Below are 22,784 nucleotides of genomic sequence, written 5' to 3'. Positions count from 1 at the left end.
AGTGTGTAGGAGTATAGATGAAATTAAAATTTGCTAAGCAGATGACTGCTTTTTAAATATTATCCTGGTTAGGTATAATGGCACATGCTTGTAATCTCAGCACTTGGGAGGCTGAGACAGGAGGACAGCAGGGTCAAAGCCAGCCTTGGCAATGTAGGGAGGCTCTCAGAAACCTGAGACCCTGTTTCCAAATAAAGAAATAAAAAATCAGGCTGGGTACATAGCTTGGAGGTAGAATGCCTCTAGATTCAATCCCCAGTATCAAACCAAACCAAACCAAAGCAAAAACACCCCTCCCCTAAATATTATACTGGATTTATTGTGCTATTCTTTTTATTTTTCATATCTGAAATTTTCACAATTATTTTTCTTTTGTGGTACTGGAGATGGAACCCAGGGGCATTCTACCTATGAGCTACACCCCAGCCCTATTTTTTATTCTTGATTTTATAACAGGGTCTCACTGAGTTGCAAAGAGCTTCACTAAGTAGCCGAAGTTGTCCACGAACCGCGATCTTCTGGTCTCAGCCTCCCAAATGCTGGGATTACAAGCGTGTGCCACCATGCCCGGCTCATCCAGTTTTGTTGCAATCAAATATGTGTTTTTATTCTCCAGTAAGAAAAAATATGTAAGCAAGTGAGAATACTTTATGCCTTACTGATGAGGTAAGGTAAGACTGAATTCAAATTGCCAGGCTCGGTAATCTCAGGACTTGTGAGGCTGAGACAGGAGGATTGTAGGTTTGCAGCCAGCCTCACCTACTTAATGAGGCCCTCCAAAACTTAGGCACTGTTTCAAGATAAAGAGTAAAAAAAAAAAAAAAAAAAAAAAAAAAAAAATAGGGCTGGGGTGTAGTAGCTGGGAGGTAGAAGGTAGAATGTCCTTGGGCACAACCCCCAGTACTAGAGGAAAAAAAAAAAAAAGCCGGGCGTGGTGGCGCACGCTTGTAATCCCCGCGCTTGGGAGGCTGAGATCGCGCAGGTTCGAAGCCAGCCTCAGCTACTTAGTGAGGCTCTTAGCAACTTAGTGAGACCCTGTTTCCAAATAAAATATAAAAAAGGCCTGGGAGTATAGCCCAGAGGTAGAAAGTCTTTGGGTTCCACCCCTAGTACCACCAAAAAAAAAAAAAAAAAGTGAGCTGAGGCCGGAATGGGGATGGCCCAAGAACTCTCCATCCGCACTGTAAGAAACAGGGTGAAACAAACCAGAAGAACCAGAAGCAGGGCGACAACTCACTGGAGACGCCGGGGCAAGTCGGAAGCCCACCTGAGCGGACCGGAAGCTCACGTGCGCAGACCGGAAGCCGGTCGTGCGCCGCCGCTTCGCGCCGGAAGTGACTGGGCGCCGCCTGCGTCCGCGGGGAGGGGCGTCCTGGAGTGTGAGCTGCGGGTAGGCACGCGGTCCCCGGGTCCTGTTCCCCGCGCCTGCAGTCGAGATGTCGCACCCGTCCCCGCAGGCCAAGCCCTCCAACCCCAGTAACCCCCGAGTCTTCTTTGACGTGGACATCGGCGGGGAGCGAGGTGAGCGCAGCGCCGCGGAGGAGGCGCGGGGGATGCTGCCTGGGCGCCACCGAGCCGGAGCGCGCCCGGGCTAGGGCGATCCAGCGCCCCTTGCTACGACCTCGGTCCCGAGGAAGTTGTTGGAAATGTCTATTTCGGGAATGGTGGCGGCCGTACGTTTGTTTTTCCAGATTTGGTCACACGTATCCGCTACTCTTCCATCATCCGTTTGTCCCAAAATAAGCTTCCTCACTCCCTGGGTATTGAACTCAGGTTGTTGTACGTGCGAGCGAGGCCAGAGCTCTGCCACTGAGCTACGTCCCCAGCCCCAACAAATAAGCTTATTTTGTTTTTGCCGGGATATGCATCTGCAGAGCTCCAGTCACTCAGTCTGTTGGCACACAAAATTCGTAATATCTGCATCTGCCATGTTATTTTTAAACTTAACCGTCTTGTTTGAGTAGTGCTTTTTTTCCCCCTTACTACTGGCTGGTAACTTAAGCGGTCCAGTTGGACAGGAGAACATTTTTTTCTATTTTGGCCTTGGCAATTTGAGCTCCGCGTGGCTGCCTTGTTGCCTAGGATACAAAGCCGCCCGCAGGTTTCTAAGGCCCTCTGATTTCTGAGTGTGTTTGTAGCTGAATTGGTTTTGTTCTGGAACAAACCTCAGAGCTATGCCCCCCAGACCTATTTTATTTTTTATTTGGAAAGACGGACATGCTAAGTTTGGAGGGCCTTACTACATTGCCGAGCCTGGCCGTGATCCTGTGATCCTCTTGTCTCAGCCTCCCAAGTACTGAGGTTCCAAGCTTGCACCTCCATACCGCCCTTGGAAATTCTGAGTAGCTATAAAAGAAGGTATTCAGAACTTAAAACCATTTTTACCTTAGGGTGCCCCTTATGTGGTGTTGATCTGCCTGGCTACTGTAATTGGCTTCATTTGTATATGTTTCAAATACATGATACTTTACTTAGATCATTATTATTTACTTATTTTGGGTACTGGGGATTGAACCTGAGTGTTCTACTTCCAACCTACATCTCCAGCTCTTTTTATTTATTTTTTAACCGGACTCACTAAGTTGCTTAGTCTGGCCTGGAACTTTTGATCCTTCTGTCTCAATCTTCCAGGTAGTGGAGTTACACACATGTGCCTCTGTGTCTGATTTACACTTAATTAAGTTATTTTATTATTTTTTTGCTGGTCCTGGGGGTGGAATCCAGGGGCTTTTTTACTTCTGGGCTATACTCCCAGACCTATTTTTATACTTAATTTGGAAACAGGGTCTCACTAAGTTGCTGAGAGCCTCACTAAGTAGCTAAGGCTGGCTTCAAACCTGTATGATCCTCCTGTCTCAGCCTCCCAAGCGCTGGTATTACAAGCATGTACCCCGCACCCAGCTTAATTAAGTTATTGTGCAGTATTGGGGATGGAACCCAGGGACATTCTACCTCTGAGTTACACCCTATCCCTATTTTTTGTTCTTTATTTGAGATACAGTCTCACTAAGTAGGGGGCCCTCACTAAGTAGCTGAGGCTGGCCTTGAACCCGAGATCCTCCTGTCTCAGCCTCCCAGGTACTGGGATTACAAGCATGTGCCACCATACCTGTCTGGTTTGGACTAAATTTATTTTTTATTTGTGGTACTGGGGTGGAACCCAGAGGCTTTCTACATTCAGGCTATACTCCCAGACCGATTTTATATTTTATTTGGAAACAAGGTGTCACCAAGTTACTGAGAGCCTCACTAAGTAGCTGAGGCTGGCTTTGAACCTGTGTGATCCTTCTGTCTTAGCCTCCCAAATGCGGGGATTATAAGTGTGCTCCACCACACCCGGTTAGACTAATAAATGACTAAGCCCAGTGTGGTGATCCATCTGTGTAATCCCAGTTCTTGGGAGGCTAAGATATGAGGATCACAGGTTTTTGGCCAGCCTCAGGTTCTCTGCAACTTAGTGAAACCCTGTTTCAAAATAAAGAATAAACTGAGCGTGGTGGCACACGCTTGTAATCCCAGCATTCAGCATTTGGGAGGCTGAGACCAGAGGATCGCGGTTCATGAACAGCCTCAGTTACTTAGGCCCTCCGCAACTTAATGAGACCCTGTTTCAAAATAAAGAATAAAAATTAGGGTAGGGGGTGTAGCTTGGAGGTCGAATGCCCCTGGGTTCCATCTCCAGACCTGGGGAAAAAAAAAAAAGAATAAAAAATAGCGCTGGGGGAACCGGGTGTGGTGGCACATGCTTGTAATCCCAGCATTTGGGAGGCTGAGACAGGAGGATCTGGGTTTGTGGACAACTTCAGCTACCTAATGAGGTCCTTTACAACTCAGTGAGACTCTGTTTCAAAATAAAAAATAGGGCTGGGGGTGTAGCTCAGATGTAGAATGCCCCTGGGTTCCATCCCCAGTACTGCAGCAAAATAAATAAATAAATAAATAATAAATAAATAAATAAATAAATGAAAAGAAAGAAAGAAAGAAAAAAGAAAAGAAAAAGAAAATGAAAATTCGGGTGGTGGTGGCACATGCTTATAATCCCAGCATTTGGGAGTCTGAGACCGGAGGATTGCGGTTCGTGGACAGTCTCAGCTACTTAGGCCCTTCGCAACTCAGTGAGACCCTGTTTCAAAATAAAGAATAAAAAATTGGGCAGGGGGTGTAGCTCGGAGGTCATATACCTCTGGATTCCATCCCTAGACCCGCAAAAAGAAAAAGAATAAAAAATTGGGTTAGGGTTGTAACTTGGAGGTAGAATGCTCCTGGATTCCATCCCCAGTAACACACACACACACACACACACACCTGGGGGTGTAGCTCAGAGGTAGGATGCCCCTAGGTTCCATTCCCAGTACTGCCAAAAAAAAGAAAGATGGTAAGATCAAGCTAAACCCACTACTGAGTTTATATCCAAGGGAAATAAAATTTGTATGTTGAAGAGATACCTGTACTTTGATGTTCAGTGCATTATTCACAGTGGCCAAAGATAATGGAATCAACCCTAAATACCCACCAAAGATAATTAGATAAAACGTGGCATAGACGGGCAGGAATACTATTCAGCCTTAAAACGGAGGTCTTGTCACTTGTGACAATATGGATGAACCCGGAGGACATTATGTTAAGTGAAATAAACCAGACACAGGTAGGCAAGTACCACGTAATCCCACTTGAATATGGGATCTGAAAAGTTGAAGTAATGGAAGACAGTAGAATGGTAGATACCAGGGATTGGGAAGATATTGGTTAAAGGATACTTAATTTCAGTTGGAAAGCAGAGATGAGTTCCTGAGGTCTTTATTTATAAAATATTGTGACTATAGTTCTATAGTTGAACTATTCTGCCCTTGAAATTGCAAGGAAAAAATGTATGTTTTGCATACTGACAAGATTTTTTTTTTCCTTTTAGTTGGTCGAATTGTCTTAGAATTGTTTGCAGATATTGTACCCAAAACTGCAGAAAATTTTCGTGCATTATGTACAGGAGAAAAAGGCATTGGAGCTACGACTGGGAAACCTCTCCATTTCAAAGGATGTCCTTTTCATCGAAGTATGTGTACAGTTTCTGAATTGGATTACTTCATAAGAGACAGTCAAGTCCTGTTCTTTAGGAGATAAGGAAGAAAGCACAAGCAGAGAGTTAGGCTAAAAGGAACTGGTGTCGTTCTTCAGAGCATGCTCTGACATGTGAAGCAGTAGCTCAGTGTCACAGGGTTGGGCTTTGAAGTTGCATGAATTACAGGAGGGTACAAAGACATATCTATAGGGAAATGGAGTACCGTATCTTCACCAGCCTTTTAACTCTCCTTCACTCCAGAGCCATAATTGAGAGAGGAAGAGTATGGTGATGGTAAATGAGCTGGTCTTAGGCAGTTTGACTGCCTGGTAACAAAAAAGTTATTCTTCCTCCTTGGCGAAGAAGACTACAGATTTGCAAATTCAGTGTCTTGGACACAATGGTCATATGTGGTTGAAGTATGTCATTTCACACAGCATGCCTTTATTCAGCAGTTACTTTGTTCCTCTAAACTGTAGGCTCCTTAAGATTATTCATACAACTGATGTTGTCTTTAGCATTAGATATACTTATTGAATAAGTACTCAGCAAACGTTTGTTTATAAATAAGCTACAATCATATAAATAATTTTTTTTTTGTGGCACTAGGGGTGGAACCCAGAGGCTTTCTACCTCCGGGCTATACTCCTAGACCTTTTTTATATTTTATTTGGAAACAGGGCCTCACTAAGTAGCTGAGGCTGGCTTCGAACCCATGTGTTCTTCCTGTCTCAGCCTCCCAAGCGCGGGGATTACAAGCGTGCGCCACCACGCCCGGCATAAATAACAAGTTTTTGGTGGTGAGGCTTGGACTCTATCACTGAGCTACAACCTCAGGCCAGGAGTCACATTTTTAAAAATCTCGATTTGCTAAAAAAAATTAGCATTTTTATTTATTTTATTTTTGGTACTGAAGATTGAACCCAGGGGCATTTTATCTCTGAGCTGTACCTCCCAGCCCTATTTTAATTTAATTTAATTTAATTTAATTTTTTTTGCGGGTCTGGAGATAGAACCCGGGGCATTTGACCTCCGAGCTACACCCCCTGCCCAATTTTTTATTCTTTATTTTAAAACCAGGTCTCACTGAGTTGCAGAGGGCCTAAGTAGCTGAGGCTGTCCGCGAACCGCGATCCTCAGTCTCAGCCTCCCAAATGCTGGGATTACAAGCATGCGCCACCACGCCCGGCCCTATTTTTATTTTTTTATTTCGAAACAGGGTCTTCTAAGTTGTGGAGGGCCTCACTATATAGCTGAGGCTGTCCTTAAACCTGCAATCCTCCTGTCTCAGCCTCCCAAGTGCTGGGATTATGGGTATGTGCCATCATGCCTGGCTTTATTTTTTATTTTTGTAACATTTTTTATTTTGTAATAGTCTCAGTAGATTTGCTGATAGTGTCATAAGTAGCTAAGGCTGTTCTTGATATTGCTGATGCCCTCAAAGTCTTAGTTATTAATATTTATTTTCCTTTTTTGTAGTTATTAAGAAATTTATGATTCAAGGTGGAGACTTCTCAAATCAGAATGGGACAGGTGGAGAAAGTATTTATGGTGAAAAATTTGAAGACGAAAATTTTTATTATAAGGTAAAAGTAGAGAAAATGAATGTTTTGCTAAACTATAGGCTGTTATGTGTCTGATACACACACACACACACACACACACACACATATACGGGTTTTTTTTTTTTTTGGTACTGGGGGTAGAACCCAGAGGCTTTCTATCTCCGGGCTATACTCCCAGACCTATTTTATATTTTATTTGGAGACAGGATCTCACTAAGTTTGAGAGCCTCACTAAGTAGCTGAGGCTGGCTTTGAACCTGCACGATCCTCCTGTCTCAGCCTCCCAAGCGCGGGGATTACAAGCTTGCCCCCACCACGCCCGGCTTACATATGTTTTGTGGTACTAGGGATTGAACCTAGGGGCATTCTAGCTCTGAGCTACATCCCCAGCTCTATTTTTTATTTATTTTGAAATAGGGTTTTATTAAGTAGCTGAGGCTGGCCGTGAACCTGTGATTCTCCTGTCTTAGCCTCCCAAGTACTGGGATTACAAGAGTGTGCCACCAGGCCTGGCTTACTTTTTTGGTTTAAAACACCAGAAAAGGTCTCAAGTGTGCCAGGATTTTCCTTTTCTTCAACGAGGAATCCTGTTTGTAAATCGCGCCCCCTCCCCTGCCTGTTTTGGCATTGTTGGGGCTGGAACTTGTCCTCACTCACGGCAAGCGCTCCTACTCCTGAGCCACGGCCCTAGCCTCATATGCATCTGTTTTTTTGTTTGTTTGTTTGTTTGTTTTGTGGTACTAGAGATTGAACCCAGGGCATTCTACTCAGCCACACCCCCAGTCCTTTTTACTTCTGAAACAGGGTCTCCTTAAGTTGTTGAGGCCCTGAACCTGTGATTCTCCTGGCTTAGCCTCTCCATGCTGGCCTTGCAGGTGTGTGCAGGTATGTGCCATCATTCTGGCCCAGTAAGTACCTTTTTTTCTTTGCACTGAGAATTGAGCCTAGGGATATTCTACCTCTGAACTATTCACCCAGACCTGTGTTATTTTGAAATAGGTTCTCACTAAGTTGCTGATGACCTTGGTACATTGCTGAGGCTGGCCTTGAATCCATAATCCTCCTGTCGCAGCCTCCCAAGTACTGGGATTACAGGTGTGCCATACCACACCTGGCAAGTCAGTGAGTTTTGTGTCCATAGTTTAAAATTGATTCCTGGAAAAATGTTCTCATTGTTGTAAGGATGATAACTTGTGTATCTTTATTCTTGATTTGAAGTACAACAAAAAAAGGGTAATATACAGGATGTCAGGGGATTTGCAAACTAGCAGATTTGCTTAATGTCCAATTTCCTGAAGGACATTAGTGACACCTGGGCCTCCTTCATTGTTCCAACAGCTGATTAGGTATATTGCATCATTCAAGGCTTTTTCTTTTTTCTTTTTGTAATAGGGATTGAACCTCAGGGACATTCTACCTCCAGGCTACTCCTCAGCCCTTTTAATTTAAATTAATTAATTATTAGTTATAAATATATTAATTGCATTATGTCATACTATACTATATGTATTTATATATAAATATTTAATTAATTATTCTTGTGGTACTGGAGATTGGACCCAGAGGCATTCTGCCTCTGACCTACAGCCCCAGTCCAATTTTATTTATTTATTTATATTTTGCGGTACTGAGGATGGAATCCAGGGGGCATTCTACCTCTAGGCTACACCCTCTGCCCTATTTTTTATTTTATTTTATTTTGTTTTTGTTTTTTTAATTTTGTGGTCTGGGGATGGAACATAGGGGGAATTCGACCTCCGAGCTATATCCCCTGCCCTATTTTTATTCTTTATTTTGAAACAGGGCCTCACTAAATAGCTGAGGCTGTCCGCAAACTGTGATCCTCCAGTCTCAGCCTCCTGAATGCTGGGATTACACGTGTGCGCTACCAAGCCTGGATTATTTTTTACTTTTAAACCGTGTCTCACTAAGTTTCTGAGGCTGGCTCCCAACCTTTGATCCTCCTGTTTCAGTCTCCCAAGTACTGGGATTATAGGCAGGTGCTACCTTGCCTGGCTTGCATCATTTAGGTTTTAAGAATGGGCATGTAAGCCAAGTGTGGTGGCACATGGCTCTTAGACCTGTTTCAAAATAAAGAGTAAAAAGATAGGAGTAGGGGTGTAGCTCAGAGGTAGATGCCCAGTACCTCTAAAAAATTAAAAAAAAAAAAAAAAAGGCATGGGGAGTATAGCTTGGAGGCAGAACTAGGTTCAATCTTCAGTACTAAAAACAATGAAAGACCTTGATGACAAGGAATTTATCCTAACTTGGAGATAAAATTTAAACATCTTTATTTTATTTTATTTTTTGTGGGTCTGGGTATGGAACCCAGGGGCATTCTACCTCTGAGCTACACCCCCAGCCCTATTTTTTATCTTTATTTTGAAACCGGGTTCACTAAGTTGTGGAGGGTGTCACTTAGCTGAGGCTGGCCTCGAACCATGATCCTCCTGTCTCAGCCTCCCAAATGCTGGGATTACAAGCGTGCACCACCATACCCAGCTTCATCATTTTTATTTTAAAGATGAAATATAAACATCTTTCAAGATGACCAATTTAGAATTAATTCTCTCTTTCATGTTGTTTCAATGATCTTACTTGATTTCATAAGCTTTTCTTAAATTTTCTTTTTTTTTCAGTACTGGGAATGGAACCCAGGGACATTCTACCTCCGAGCTACACCCCCAGCCCTATTTTTTATTTATTTGGAAACAGGGTCTGAGCTGCAAACGGCCTCACTAAGTAGCTGAGGCTGTCCACAATCCATGACCCTCCCGTCTCAGCCTCCCAAATGCTGGGATTACAAGTGTGCACCAGTAATTAAGTGCCCTGTGTTTTGTTCATTAAAGGTTTCAGTTTACAAAGTAAAAGTAAAGGTATTTAAAAGTTTTTAAGTAAAATAAAATTTGGCTATCTATTTAGTTCAGTGGTAAGGTGGTTGTCCCATGTGGGAGAGGCCTTGGTTCAATCTGATGATGTAAATAAAGGAAAAGTAAAGTTTGATCTAAATGGTGGAATAGTCCATCCTGCTTTGATGTGAATGGTCAGTAAAAGAACAATTCAAACTAATGACTAATGGTTTTCTTCTATGATTTTTATTTCTATAGCACGATCGGGAGGGCTTATTGAGCATGGCGAATGCAGGCCGCAACACAAATGGCTCTCAGTTCTTCATCACAACAGTTCCAACTCCTCATTTGGATGGGAAACATGTGGTATTTGGCCAAGTAATTAAAGGAATAGGTGTGGCAAGGATACTAGAAAATGTAGAAGTTGATGGTGAAAAACCTGCCAAAGTAAGTAAGAAGTTAAAGTTGCTTATTATCTTAAAGAAATGTCAAGTGATTATTGCTGGGGAATTTGGAAAAATGTTAGGATGATTTTTGGTACAGGAGCCATAGAACCACCGTTTTTTCTTTACAACTGTTTTCTACAATGGAAAAGAATATCGATGTAGTTTTAAAGGAGATTTGCATTTTTTATTTTACCTTCGATGTTCTTTGCTAGGTTAAATCTCTATATTTGCAAAACTTTTGAGTCCGTGTATATAATAGTTCACAGTAGGAAAAGGACAGCAGATCTAGTTTCTTGTTCTCACTGTGCTATTTAATTAGAAGTTTGACCTTGATCTTGTCATTTAACTTTTTTTTGGCCTATTTACACATCTGGTATAAATTATTAAAGTGTTCAGGCTCTATTACTATTTTTATTGTACTGGGGATTGAACCCAGGGGCATTCTGCCTCTGATTTCCAGCCCTATTTTATTTTATTCTATTTTATTTGGAAACAGGGTCTCACTAAGTTGCTGAGGCTGGCTTTTTTTTTTTTTTTTTTTTTTTTTTGGCGGGTCTGAGGATGGAATGCAGGGGACTTTGACCACCGAACTATACCCCCAGCCCTATTTATTTTATTTATTTATTTATTTTTTTGGTGTAGTACTGGGGGTGGAACCCAGGGACTTTTCTATCTTCAGGCTATACTCCCAGACATATATATAAACTTTATTTGGAAACAGGGTCTTAAGTTTCTGAGAACCTCACTAAGTAGCTGAGGCTGGCTTCGAACCTGTTCAATGCTCCTGTCTCAGCCTCCCAAGTGCGGGGATTATAAGCGTGCACCACTACATCCGGCTTCCCAGCCCTATTTTTTTTTTTTTTTTTTTTTTGGTAGGTCTGTGGGTGGAACCCAGGGGCATTCTACCTTCGAGTTACACCCCTGTCCTATATTTTTTTTATTCTTTATTTTGAAACTGGGTCTCTCTGAGTGCAGAGGGCCTCACTAAGTAGCTGAGACTGTCCATGAACTGCGATCCCCTGATCTCAGCCTCCCGAATGCTGGGATTACAAACCTGTGCCACCACGCTGGGCTTCTGTTTTTTATTCTTTATTTTGAAACAGTGTCTCATTAGGGCCTCACTAAGTAGCTGAGGCTGTCAACCAACAGTGATCCTCCAGTTTCAGCCTCCTGAATGCTGGGATTACAAGCATGCACCACCATGCTGGCGAGGCTGGCTTTGAACCTGTGATCTTCTGGTCCCAGCCTCTCAAGTATTGGCATTACAGGTGTGTGCCACCACACCCAGCTAGGCTGTATTATTTCTGAAGATACTTACTTGTGCTCTAAATGTCTTAGAATCAGAACAACCTTAATAGTACACAACCTAAGTGACAAGGTTGTTGGTGGAATTGGGAACTTAGTTACTGGTAGGCCAGGCCAGTACTCCACATAGTGAAGGGAAAACTAGTAGTAAACTAAAAGCTCATGCCTTGTCAAAGGCGATCATATCCAGAATAATAAAATCCTCAATTTACTGTGCGTTCACTGAGTCCTGAGTAGTAGTACAGTACTAATGTTAACATGGACATTGTTTTATTAGTTGGGATTTATATAAAGGGTGTATCTTCATTGTAGCAGGTAGATGAGCCTCTAGTGTAAGTCTGTGGCTTGGGTGGTAGTACACAGGATTTCCAGCTATAGATCCTTTAATCCCAGCTGTTTGTTTTAGTCTCATTAGCATGGCAGTACACTTCTACAGTTACATGTTATTTTTACAGTTGTGCGTTATTGCAGAATGTGGAGAACTGAAAGAAGGAGATGATTGGGGAATATTCCCAAAAGATGGTTCTGGCGATAGTCATCCAGATTTCCCTGAGGATGCAGATATAGATTTAAAAGACGTGAGTATTTTCAGATTACTTAAACTTAAATAAAAATATTACTTAATAGTAAAAGCCTGAGGTTTTGTATCAGTTTGTTATAATGATAGAAACTAGCATTGAGTCAGATATGTACTAACATTCAACCTATTTGTATTTTTTTATACAGGTAGATAAAATTTTATTGATAACAGAAGATTTGAAAAACATTGGAAATACTTTTTTCAAATCCCAAAACTGGGAGATGGCCATTAAAAAATATACAAAGGTTTTAAGGTAATATAGCAGTTTTAATGAATTTCTTTTAAGAACTTGTGAATTGATTATAAACAGAAATCCAGAAGTTCTCCTTATTCTTTTTTTTGTTTGTTTGTTTTTTGGTGGGACTGGGGTTCCTGGAAGCCCTTCTACCTCCAGGCTACACTCCCAGACCTATTTTATATTTTTAGTTGGAAACAGGGTCTCTCTCTTTTTTTTTTCTTTTTCTTTTTTTTTTTTTTTTTTGCGGGTCTGGGGCTGGAACCCAGAGGCATTTGACCTCCAAGCTACACCCCCTGCCCAATTTTTTATTCTATATTTGAAACAGGGTCTCACTGATTTGCGAAGGGCCTCACTAAGTAGCTGAGGCTGTCCGTGAACCGTGATCCTCCAGTCTCAGCCTCCCGAATGCTGGGATTACAAGTGTGAGCACCACACCCAGCTTGGAAACAGGGTCTCTTAAGCCAGAGAGGCTGGCTTCGAACCAGTGCCATCCTCCTGTCTCTGCCTCCCAAGCCAGAGGATTATAAGCGTCTGCCACCATGCCCAGCTCCTCCTCATTCTTGCAGACTACTTGTGTAGTAAACAAATGTGTTGAGATGACTACATCCCTTTTGTTGCTCTGCTTCAAACTTATCAAAGTGAAGAGAAGCTGTGCCCGTAGTCTTATGCACTCTTTCTTAGTCACTAGTTAGAACTTTGTGTGTGTGTGGTGCTGGAGATTGAACCCAGGGTCATTCTACCTCTGAGCTACACTCCCAGTTCTTTTTTAATTTTTTTGTTTGGAAACAGGGTCTCATGAGGCTGCTGGGAGTCTTGTTATATTGCTGAGGCTGTCTTCGAATGTGTGATCCTCCTGTGTAATAAATCGTCTAATCCCCCAAGCACCAGGATTACAGACGTGCACCGCCACATGCAGCGATTTTTACCTTTTGCCATTTTTGTGTTTCCCAAACTATTTTGAAAGTTGTAGGTACCATACTTTACCCTGAAATATTTAAGCATGTGTTTTCTAAAACTCAAGGACATTTTTATAATTTCAATGCTAATAAAATACTGCCAATTAAATAGATATATAATACTAACATATATTTTATTTTCAAATTTCTTCAGTTGTAGCCTGGTATGGTGGCACATGTCTGTTATCCCAGTACTTGGGAGGTTGAGATAGGATCACTGGTTTGAGGCCAGCCTCAGCAATTTTGCTAGGCCCTATGCAACTTAGACCTTTTTTCTTTTGTATTGCTGGGGATGAAATACAGGGGCATTCTGCCTCTGAGCTACACCCCCAGCTCTATTTTATTTTAGTTTAATTTAATTAATTAATTTATTTTTGCAGTACTGGAGATGGAACCCAGGGGCATTCTTATAATTTATTTGGAAATAGGGTCTCACTAAGCTGCTGAGAGCCTCACTTACATAGCTGAGGCTGGTTTTGAACCTCTGCGATCCTCCTGTCTCAGCCTCCCAAGCACTGGGATTACAAGCATGCACCACCACGCCTGGCCCTTTAATTTTTATTTTGAAACAGGATTTTGCTAGATTGATGAGAGTCTCACTTAAGTTGCTGAGGCTGTTCAGGCTGTCCTGTCTTAGCCTCACAAGTACTGGAATGACAAGTCTGTGCCACCACACCAATTGAGACTCTGTTTCAAAATTTAAAACAATAGTGCTGGGAATGTAGCTTGAAGGTTTAAGAAATTATGTAACACGTTTTGACATAGTTGAAGAGCAGAGTAAGTCTTGTTTGAGTAGCCTTGCATACTGCTTTTATGTTTTCCAGATACGTGGATAGTTCGAAGGCTGTTATTGAGAAAGAAGATAAATCCAGGCTGCAGTCTATAGCCTTAAGCTGTGTGCTGAATATTGGTGCTTGTAAACTGAAGATGTCAAATTGGCAGGGAGCAGTTGATAGTTGTTTGGAGGTGAGTCTTCATAATGTTGGACTTTTTAAAAAAGTGGGATTTTTATCAACTCGTACAAAAACACTTTTTTTTGTGTGTGTGGTACTGGGGATTTGACCCAGGGGTATTCTACCTCCGAGCTACACTCCCGGATTTATTTATTTATTTGCGGTACTGGGGATGGAACCCAGAGGCATTTGACCTCTGAGCTACACCCCCTGCCCTATTTTTTATTCTTTATTTTGAAACAGGGTCTCACTAAGTTGCAGAGAGCCTCACTGAGTAGCTGAGGCTGTCTTTGAACCGCGATCCTCCTATCTCAGCCTCCCAAATGCTGGGATTACAAGCGTGCACCACCATGCCTGGCTCCGGCTTTATTTTTTATTCTTTATTTTGATAAGGGGCCTCACTGAGTTGCTGGCCTAAAGCACCTTAATATACCTTAGTGCATAGGACCTAATGAGATAATAGGATTTAAGTCATCTTGTCTTTAACTATTTTGGGCCCTCAGTACTTCGCTCAGCCTTTTTTTTTTTTTTTTTTTTCTTCTTCTCAGCACTGGGGTTGGAACCCAGGGGCATTCTACCTTCGAGCTACACTCCCAGCCCTATTTTTTTTTTTTTTTTTTTGGTGATACTGGGGGTGAAACCCAGAGGATTTCTACCTCCGGGCTATACTCCCAGACCTATTTTATATTTTATTTGGAAACAGGGTCTCACTAAGTTGCTGAGAGCCTCACCAAGTAGCTGAGGCTGGCTTCGAACCTGTGCAATCCTCCTGTCTCAGCCTCCCAAGCGCGCGGGGATTACAAGCGTGCGCCACCACGCCCGGCTTTTTTTTCTTTATTTTGAAACAGGGTCTCACTGAGTTGCCAAGAGCCTCACTAAGTAGCTGAGGCTATCCATGAACCACGATCCTCTATTCTCTGGTCTCAGCTTTCCAAATGCTGGGATTAAAAGCGTATGCCACCATGCCTGGCCTCTCAGCCTTTTCATTTTCTTTTAACACTGAGTCATTTAATATAATTTTTGTCTTGAAACATGGTCTCACTAAATTGCTGAGATAATCCTTAAGTTGCTGGGGCTGGCTGTGGAATAACAGGTATGTGCCACCAAGCCCAGCTGCTTTTTTTTTTCTTTCTGTGGTGCTGGGGATTGAGCCCAGGGACATTCTACCTCTAAGCTGCATCCCTCAGTCCTATTTTTCACTTTTTATTTGAAACAGTTTCACTAAGTTGCGGAGAGCCTCCCTAAGTAGCTGAGGCTGGCTGTGAACCTACGATCCTCCTGTCTCAGCCTCCCAAGTACAGGGATCACAGGCTTGCGCCACCATGCCTGACCTTTATTTTTTCTTACAGCACAAATAGCTCATTCATTCAAGAGCATTTATTAAACTTTGGTGCACACCTGTGATTACAATACCTGGGAGGCTGAGCAGAAGCACTGAAGGTTCAAGGATAACCCTAAGCTATAGAGGCTTTCAGCAATATAGTGGGACCATGCTTCAAAATAAAAATAGATCTGGAGTTGGAGCTTGGAGGTAGAATGACCCTTGGGTCAGTCTCTAGCACCACACACACGTATACACACAACTATTGCTTAGGCACTGGGACACATATCTAAGAATAATCAAGAATATGGGTTGTACGGATAGATAAGCTACACCCTCTAAGGACCTTTACCACTGAACTGCATCCCCAGCCCCAATATGGCTTTTAAACTTAGACCTAGCTTTGTGATCTTAACAAAGATCCCTGTTTTATAGAATTTTAATCTTTCTGTAAAATGGAGATAACTATGTGATAAGGTGGAAATAAAAGATTTACATAGCATGTGTTCAAAGCACTCAGTACTGTGCTTGGCACATTCTGTGTACCTAATGGAAACTCTGTGTGTGTGTGTGTGTGTGTGTGTGTGTGTGTGTGTGTGTGTAAGAGAGAGATAGACAGATAGACAGAGACAGAGTTGAACTCAGGGGCATTCAACCTCTTAGCTACACCTTTGGCCTTATTATTTATTTACTTTTTATTTATTTATTTAACTTATTTATTTTGCGGTGCTGGGGTTGGAACCCAGGGGCATTCGACCTCCAAGGTATACCCCAGCTCTATTTTTTATTCTTTATTTGGAATAGGATCTCACTGAGTTGCAAAGGGCCTCATTAAGTAGCTAAGACTTTATTTTTTATTTTTTTAAATTTTTTTTTTTTTTTTTTTGGTGGTACTGGGGGTGGAACCCAGAGGCTTTCTACCTCTGGGCTATACTCCCAGACCCATTTTATATTTTATTTGGAAACAGGGTCTCACTAAGTTGCTGAAAGCCTCATTAAGTAGTTGAGGCTGGCTTCGAACCTGCGCGATCCTCCTGTCTCAGCCTCCCAAGCGCGGGGATTACAAGCGTGCGCCACCACGCCCGGCTTATTTTTTATTTTGAAACATGGTCTTACTAAGTTGGAGAGAGCCTTGATTATGAACCTGTGATCCTCTTTTTCTCAGCCTTCCAAGTACTGGAAATATAATCCTGTGCTATCATGCTTAGCTGAGACTGGTTTCTTTTTAATTTAAAGATCTATTTCCTCAGGGAACTTAATAGATTTGACATAGGAGAGGGCCAATTTCTTTTTTCTTGGTATTGGGGTTTGAACCTGGAGGCTTTCTTTGAGCTACAACCCCAGCCCTATTTTATTTTTAATTTTTAAAACAGAGTCTCAGTACTTGCTGAGGCTGTCCTTGAATCTGTAGTTCTCCTATCTCAGCCAGGTACTGTGATTATAGGTGTTTGGCACCATGCGTGGCAAAACAGGGCCAGTTTCTATTTATCATCACTGTTTTTTTATTGTGTGATACTTGTGTTGGAGCCCAGGGGCATTCTACCTCCAAGCTACACTCCCAGCACTATTTTTTATTAATTTTGAAACAGGGTCGCACTGAGTTGGAAAGGGCCTCACTAAGTAGCCGAGGCTGTCTGTGAACCACGATCCTCCAGTCTCAGCCTCCCAAATGCTGGTATTACAAGCGTGCACCACCATGCCTGGCCTATCATCACTCTTTATGTAGGAAGAATGGGTACTGTTGGAACACAGAAATGTCATCTGCCTTTATGAGGGCCAGGTAGGTATAGTAACTGATAAAGCAGGAGAGCATTAATATTTCTCAAATAGACCAATTGTGACTCTGCCCTGTTATATATAGTTTGCTTAAATTTTTTTTCATATAATATATTGACAGTAACTATGTACCATGTAGATTAGCTGTGCTTAAGCAAGCAGAACTAAAATGAGATTCTGGCTTAGTGGTTTAGCGCTTACCTAGCATGCTTTGGGTTGAATCCCAAACAAAAAATAGATCTGGAGTTGGAGCTTGGAGGTAGAATGGCCCTTGGGTCAGTGTCTAGCACCACACACACGTATACACACAACTATTGCATGCTGTCATGGTGGGTGGGGATGGTCTTTTGTGTGACTCTGGTTTGCTTCGAGTAGAGAATAAATGATAAAATATATTTGCAGTTCTGATGATTGAATCTTGGGCTTCCCTCAAGCAAAGCACATATTGTATTCTTCCACTAAGCTACACCCTCAGCACTAGAACTGTATTAATTATTATTATTTTTTAAAATCTATTTCTCGCCCCCTCCATTCTTTTTGTGGTACTGGGGATTGAACATGGGGGCATTCTACCACTGAACTACACTCTCAGCCTTTTTTAATTTTTATTTTGCTTTTTTTTTTTTTAGTGGTACTGGGGATGTTCCAGGTGTATTCTACTGCTGAGCGACATCCCCAGCCCTGTTTTTTATTCTTTATTTTGAAACAAGGTCTCACTGAGTTGCAAAGGGCCTCACTAAGTAGCTGAGGCTGGCTGTGAATCGTGATCCTCCTGTCTCAGCCTCCCAAATGCTGGGATTATAAGTGTGTGCCACCAGCCTGGCTGCCTTTTTTTAGTTTTTTTTTAAATTTTGAAACAGGGTCTCTTTCTACTGAGGCTATCCTCAAACCTACCTCAGCCTCTCAGGTACTGAAATAACAGACCTGAGCTACCATGCCCAGCTTTCTAGATCTCTTCTGTACTTTTTTCTTTTTGTAGTACTGAGGATTGAACCCAGAGACATTCTTTTTATTTTATTTATTTATTTATTGTAATCATACATCACTTTGGAATACAAGACTTGAGAGGATTTATAAGCACATATTCAATAAGCCCTCATCCAGTTCCCATCCCATTCCCTCCCCCTCCCTTGATCCCATGCTTAATTGGTGATTATCTTTGATATAATTGTTTATGCACCTCATGAGTTTGAGAGATTCCATCCTCCCCCATCCCCTCCCCTCTGATTGGTCACCTTAATTGCTTTTCAATAGGGCCCTTTCTACTACTCGACCTCCTCCTGTTACCCCTTTCCTCCTAGTTCTTGCTAATTAGGGGAAGCATCTGGATTTTATTTTCTGTGATATTTCTCTGTGCATGCCGCATTGCAAGTTCCGATCCCACTCTTGACTGCCCCAGTAGTGGCCTGGCCACCCAGAGGACTCTGATCCTGACCTCGCTGGCTCCAGCACTGGCCTTGCCTCATGGGAGGCCCCGATCCTGGCCTCGCTGGACCCCGCACCAAACTAACTCCTTGGCTGGCTCCTCTACCGGCCTCAGAGGCCCAGTACCGGCCTAGCCTCATGACAGGCTCTGATCCCAGCCTTGCTGACCGAACCCAGGGACATTCTGAATTTGAGCTTTGCCCTCAGTATTGTTTTTTTAGTTTTGAAACAGAGTCTTATTAAGTTGCAGGGGGCTTGGATAAATTGCTGAGGCTGGCCACAAACTTGCCATCCTCTTGTCTCAGCCTCTGAAGTACATCATGTTTACCACCATGCCTGATGTTCTTGATTTTTCTGAGGCAGATAATATTCCCTTTTCAGTAAAATTATGAATGTTGGCTTTTAGAAGATGTTATGTAAATAAAACGTTTTAAAAATGCGTTAGCTGGGCATGGTGGTGCATGTTTGTAATCCCGGCATTTGGGAAACTGAGACTGGAGAATCGCAGTTCATGGCCAGCCTCAGCTACTTAGGCCCCTTGCAACTCACTGAGGCCCGGTTTCAAAATGAAGAATAAGAAATAGGGCTGGAGGTGTAACTCAGAAGTAGAATGCCGCGGGGGTCTATATCTAGTACCGCAAAAATAAAATAAAATAAAATAAAACTTTAGGGGAGAGGCCTGTTAAAAATAAGTCATGTTCCTAAGAAACCTCAGTTTCAAGGAAGAGTGTATAATTGGCTCTTTATCCATGGGTTCCACATTCTTAGATTGATCTAAACTTGGTTTCTTTTGTATTAAACATGTATAGACTTAAAAATCATTATTCCCTAGCCAGGTGTGTTGTCGCACGTTTGTAATCCCAGCATTTGGGAAGCTGAGACAGGAAGATTGCAGTACATGGACAGCCTCAGCTACTTAGTGAGATGCTGTTTTGAAATAAAGAATAAAGCTGGGCGTGGTGGCGCACACTTGTAATCTCCACATTTGGTAGGCTGAGACAGGAGAATCCGGTTAGCAGCCAGCCTCAGCTTCTTAGTGAAGTCCTTTGCAACTCAGAAAGATCCCGCTTTCAAATAAAGAATGAAAAATAGGGCTGGGAGTATAGCTTGGAGGTAGAATGCCCCTGGGTTCCATCCCCAGTACCATACATACACACAAAAAGAATAAAAAACAGGGCTGGGGGTGTAGCTCAGCGGTAGACTGTCCCTGGGTTTTATCCCCAGTACTGTACTGGGGGGGGGGGGGATAAAGAAAAATGAAAGCTGGGCGTGGTGGTGCACACTTGTAATCCCAACATTTGGGAGGCTGAGACAGGAGGATCCAGATTTGCAGCTAGCCTCAGCTACTTAGTGAGGCCCTTTGAAACTCAGTGAGACCCTGTTTCAAAATAAAGGATAAATAGCCCGGCGTGGTGGCGCACGCTTGTAATCCCCATGCTTGGGAGGCTGAGACAGGAGGATTGAGCAGGTTCGAAGCCAGCCTTGGTTGGTTTAAGAGACCCTGTTTCCAAATAAAATATAAAATAGGTCTGGGAGTGTAGCCCGGAGGTAGAAGGTCCTGGGTTCTATCCCCAGTACCACCAAAAAAAAAAAAAAAAAAAAAAAGGATAAAAATTAAGGCTGGAATTGTAGCTCAGGGGTTGAATGCCCCTGAGTTCCATCCCCAATACCGCAAAAAAAAAAAAACCCAAAACAAAAAACACATTATTCCCTAAATAGTAGATTACATACATTACATTTATACTAAGTATGGTAAATAATCTAGAGATGATTTCAAGTGGATGGGAGAATGTGTATAGTTTGTATGCAAATACTACAACTTGTTTATTGTTTTTGCAGTACTGGGGATTGAGGTACTAGGGATTGAACCCAGAGGCATTCTACCTCTGAGATACGCTCCCAGCCCTATTTTTTGTTCTTTATTTTGATAAACTTCAGTGTCCCTGGATATCTTGGTTTGTGGAGGTTAGAGGACTGTCCTTAAACCAATCCAAAGACACTAAGGGACAACTGTATACAAACTTTTACTCAGAATGTTTCTCTGCTGGTCATGGCGACGCATGCTTATAATCCAAGTACTTGGGAGTCTTGGACAGGAGGATCAGGTTGAGGACAGCCTCCGCAAGTAGTGAGGCTCTCGTCAATCGAGTAAGAACTTTTTTCTAAATAAAAATAAAATAGGGGTGAGGGTGTATCGCGGAGATAGAATGCCCCTGAGTTCAATCTCTAGTACCACACACACACACAAAGCTAATCTTATTATAACTTTTTTTAGGCTCTTGAAATGGACCCATCAAATACGAAAGCACTATACCGCAGAGCTCAAGGATGGCAAGGATTAAAAGAATACGATCAAGCATTGGTAAATTTTGTTCTAAATATTGAAACATAGTCACATTTGTAAAATAATGTCTAATATTTTACAATTTTTTCCCAATTAAAGGCTGATCTTAAGAAAGCTCAGGAGATAGCACCAGAAGATAAAGGTAAGTTGGCAATTTTTTTTTTTTTTTTTTTTTGGTGGTACTGGGGATGAAACATAGGGGCCTTCTCTCAGAAGTTTTTTTTTTTTTTGGTAGCACTGGGGATGGAACCCAGGGACATCTTACCTCTGAGCTACATCCCATTCCTATTTTTTATTTATTTTGAAACAGGGTCTCACTGAGTTGGAAAGGGTCTCACTAATGAAGCTGAGGCTGTATGCAAACTGCAACCTTCCTGTCTCAGCCTCCCAGATGCTGGGATTACAAGCACATGCCACCAGGCCCGGCTTTTTAGAACTATTTTTGTATTTTATTTTATGCAGGTTTGGAGATAGAACCCAGGGGCATTTGACCTCTGAGCTACACCTCCTGCCCTTTTTTAAAAAAATTTATTTTGAAACCAGGTCTCACTAAGTTACAGAGGGCCTAAGTAGCTGAGGCTGTCCGTGAACCGGGATCCTCTGGTCTCAGCCTCCTGAATGCTGGGATTACAAGCGTGCGCCACTATGCTTGGCAATGTATTTCATATTTATATTTGGAAACAGGGTCTCACTAAGTTGCTGAGAGCCTCAGTAAGTAGCTATGGCTGGCTTTGAACCTATGTGATTCTCCTGTCTTGTCTCCTAAGTACTGGGATTACAAGTGTGTGCCACCACACCTGGCTCAGTTGACAGTTTTTGTAATGAAAGTTCATTCATTTTCTCCTTTAAAAATCTATATTCGTGAGCTGGGTAAGGTGGTGTACACCTGTAATCCCAGTACTTTGGAGGCTGACATAAGATTACAGATTCAAAGCCAGCCTCAGCATCTTAGTGAGATCCTGGTTCAAAATAAAACAAAAACAGGGCTAGGGGTGTAGCTGAGGTAGAGTGCTCCTGGGTCCCATTCCCAGAACCACACACAAAAATCCCTATGCTCATGAGCCACTTTAGCAGATATGATAGAATGCGTCTTATTGAGCCATAGGCTTTGTTCATATAGCAGAGGACCTCTTGTCACAAAGCTTAGATTCTAATTCTTCTCAAGAAGGCACTAATTTCACTTACCTAAATACTGTTTGTTCTACCTTAGCACTTGCTCAATACTAAGAGATACAGTATTCATTGTAAATTTAACTTCTGTGAATATGCTTCAGAAAAGCCATGACAGAAATAAACTTGTTCCTTTAAAATAAGCCCAGATATGATTATAACAGTAGATGATGTTTTGAGAAGTGACTATAATAACTTACTATGTCTTTTTTTTTGCAGCCATCCAAGCAGAATTACTGAAAGTCAAACAAAAAATAAAGGCACAGAAAGATAAAGAGAAGGCGGTATATGCAAAAATGTTTGCTTAATAAGGATTCAGAGTTGCTTATATAGCCAGTAAGACAATGTTAAGAATTACTGTGTGAGCCGGGTTTGGTGGCTCACGCTTGTAATCTCATCATTTTGGAGGCTGAGACCAGAGGATTGCGGTTCAGGGACAGCCTCAGCTACTTACTGAGGCCCTTTGCAACTCAATGAGACCCGGTTTCATCAAAATGAAGAATAAAAAATAGGTCCTCGGAGGTTGAATGCCTCTGAGTTCCATCCCCAGACCCCCCCCCCCCCCACACACACACACAAATTACTGTCTGTATGTGACCCTAATGTGATAACTTTGACTTTTCAGTTCCGCATTGTTTACAGTTTAGAAATATTGAAATAGGTTCCCTCTTAATAAAAAATGTTATAAAATACAGTGAAATTGAGTTTCTGTCTGTATTTTCATAAGGAATGATGTCTGGTCTGTTCTGCTTCAGTCTCGTGTGAAACTCCTATAGTTGAACGAATGGAAGAAAGCTTAC

The 22,784-nt window shown here is 42.2% G+C and overlaps 1 protein-coding gene across 1 annotated transcript; it reads left to right on the top strand.

The window, feature by feature from the left end:
- Positions 1-1,436: 1,436 nt before the first annotated feature.
- PPID (peptidylprolyl isomerase D) lies at positions 1,437-22,292 on the top strand (the record flags this gene model as incomplete). The annotated part of the gene is made up of 10 exons (XM_080697834.1): positions 1,437-1,521; positions 4,910-5,050; positions 6,536-6,642; positions 9,729-9,917; positions 11,677-11,799; positions 11,948-12,054; positions 13,820-13,961; positions 20,746-20,832; positions 20,914-20,956; positions 22,204-22,292. 10 exons carry the CDS (start codon positions 1,437-1,439, stop codon positions 22,290-22,292), a joined length of 1,113 nt encoding a protein of 370 aa, XP_080553960.1.
- Between the last annotated feature and the right edge of the window lie 492 nt (positions 22,293-22,784).

This window comes from Muscardinus avellanarius, assembly GCF_963383645.1.
Source record: "Muscardinus avellanarius genome assembly, chromosome: 6".
Classification (NCBI taxonomy): Eukaryota; Metazoa; Chordata; class Mammalia; order Rodentia; family Gliridae; genus Muscardinus; species Muscardinus avellanarius.
Note: the sequence above shows the minus strand (reverse complement) of the source record. Positions and strands in the feature narration are given on the sequence as shown.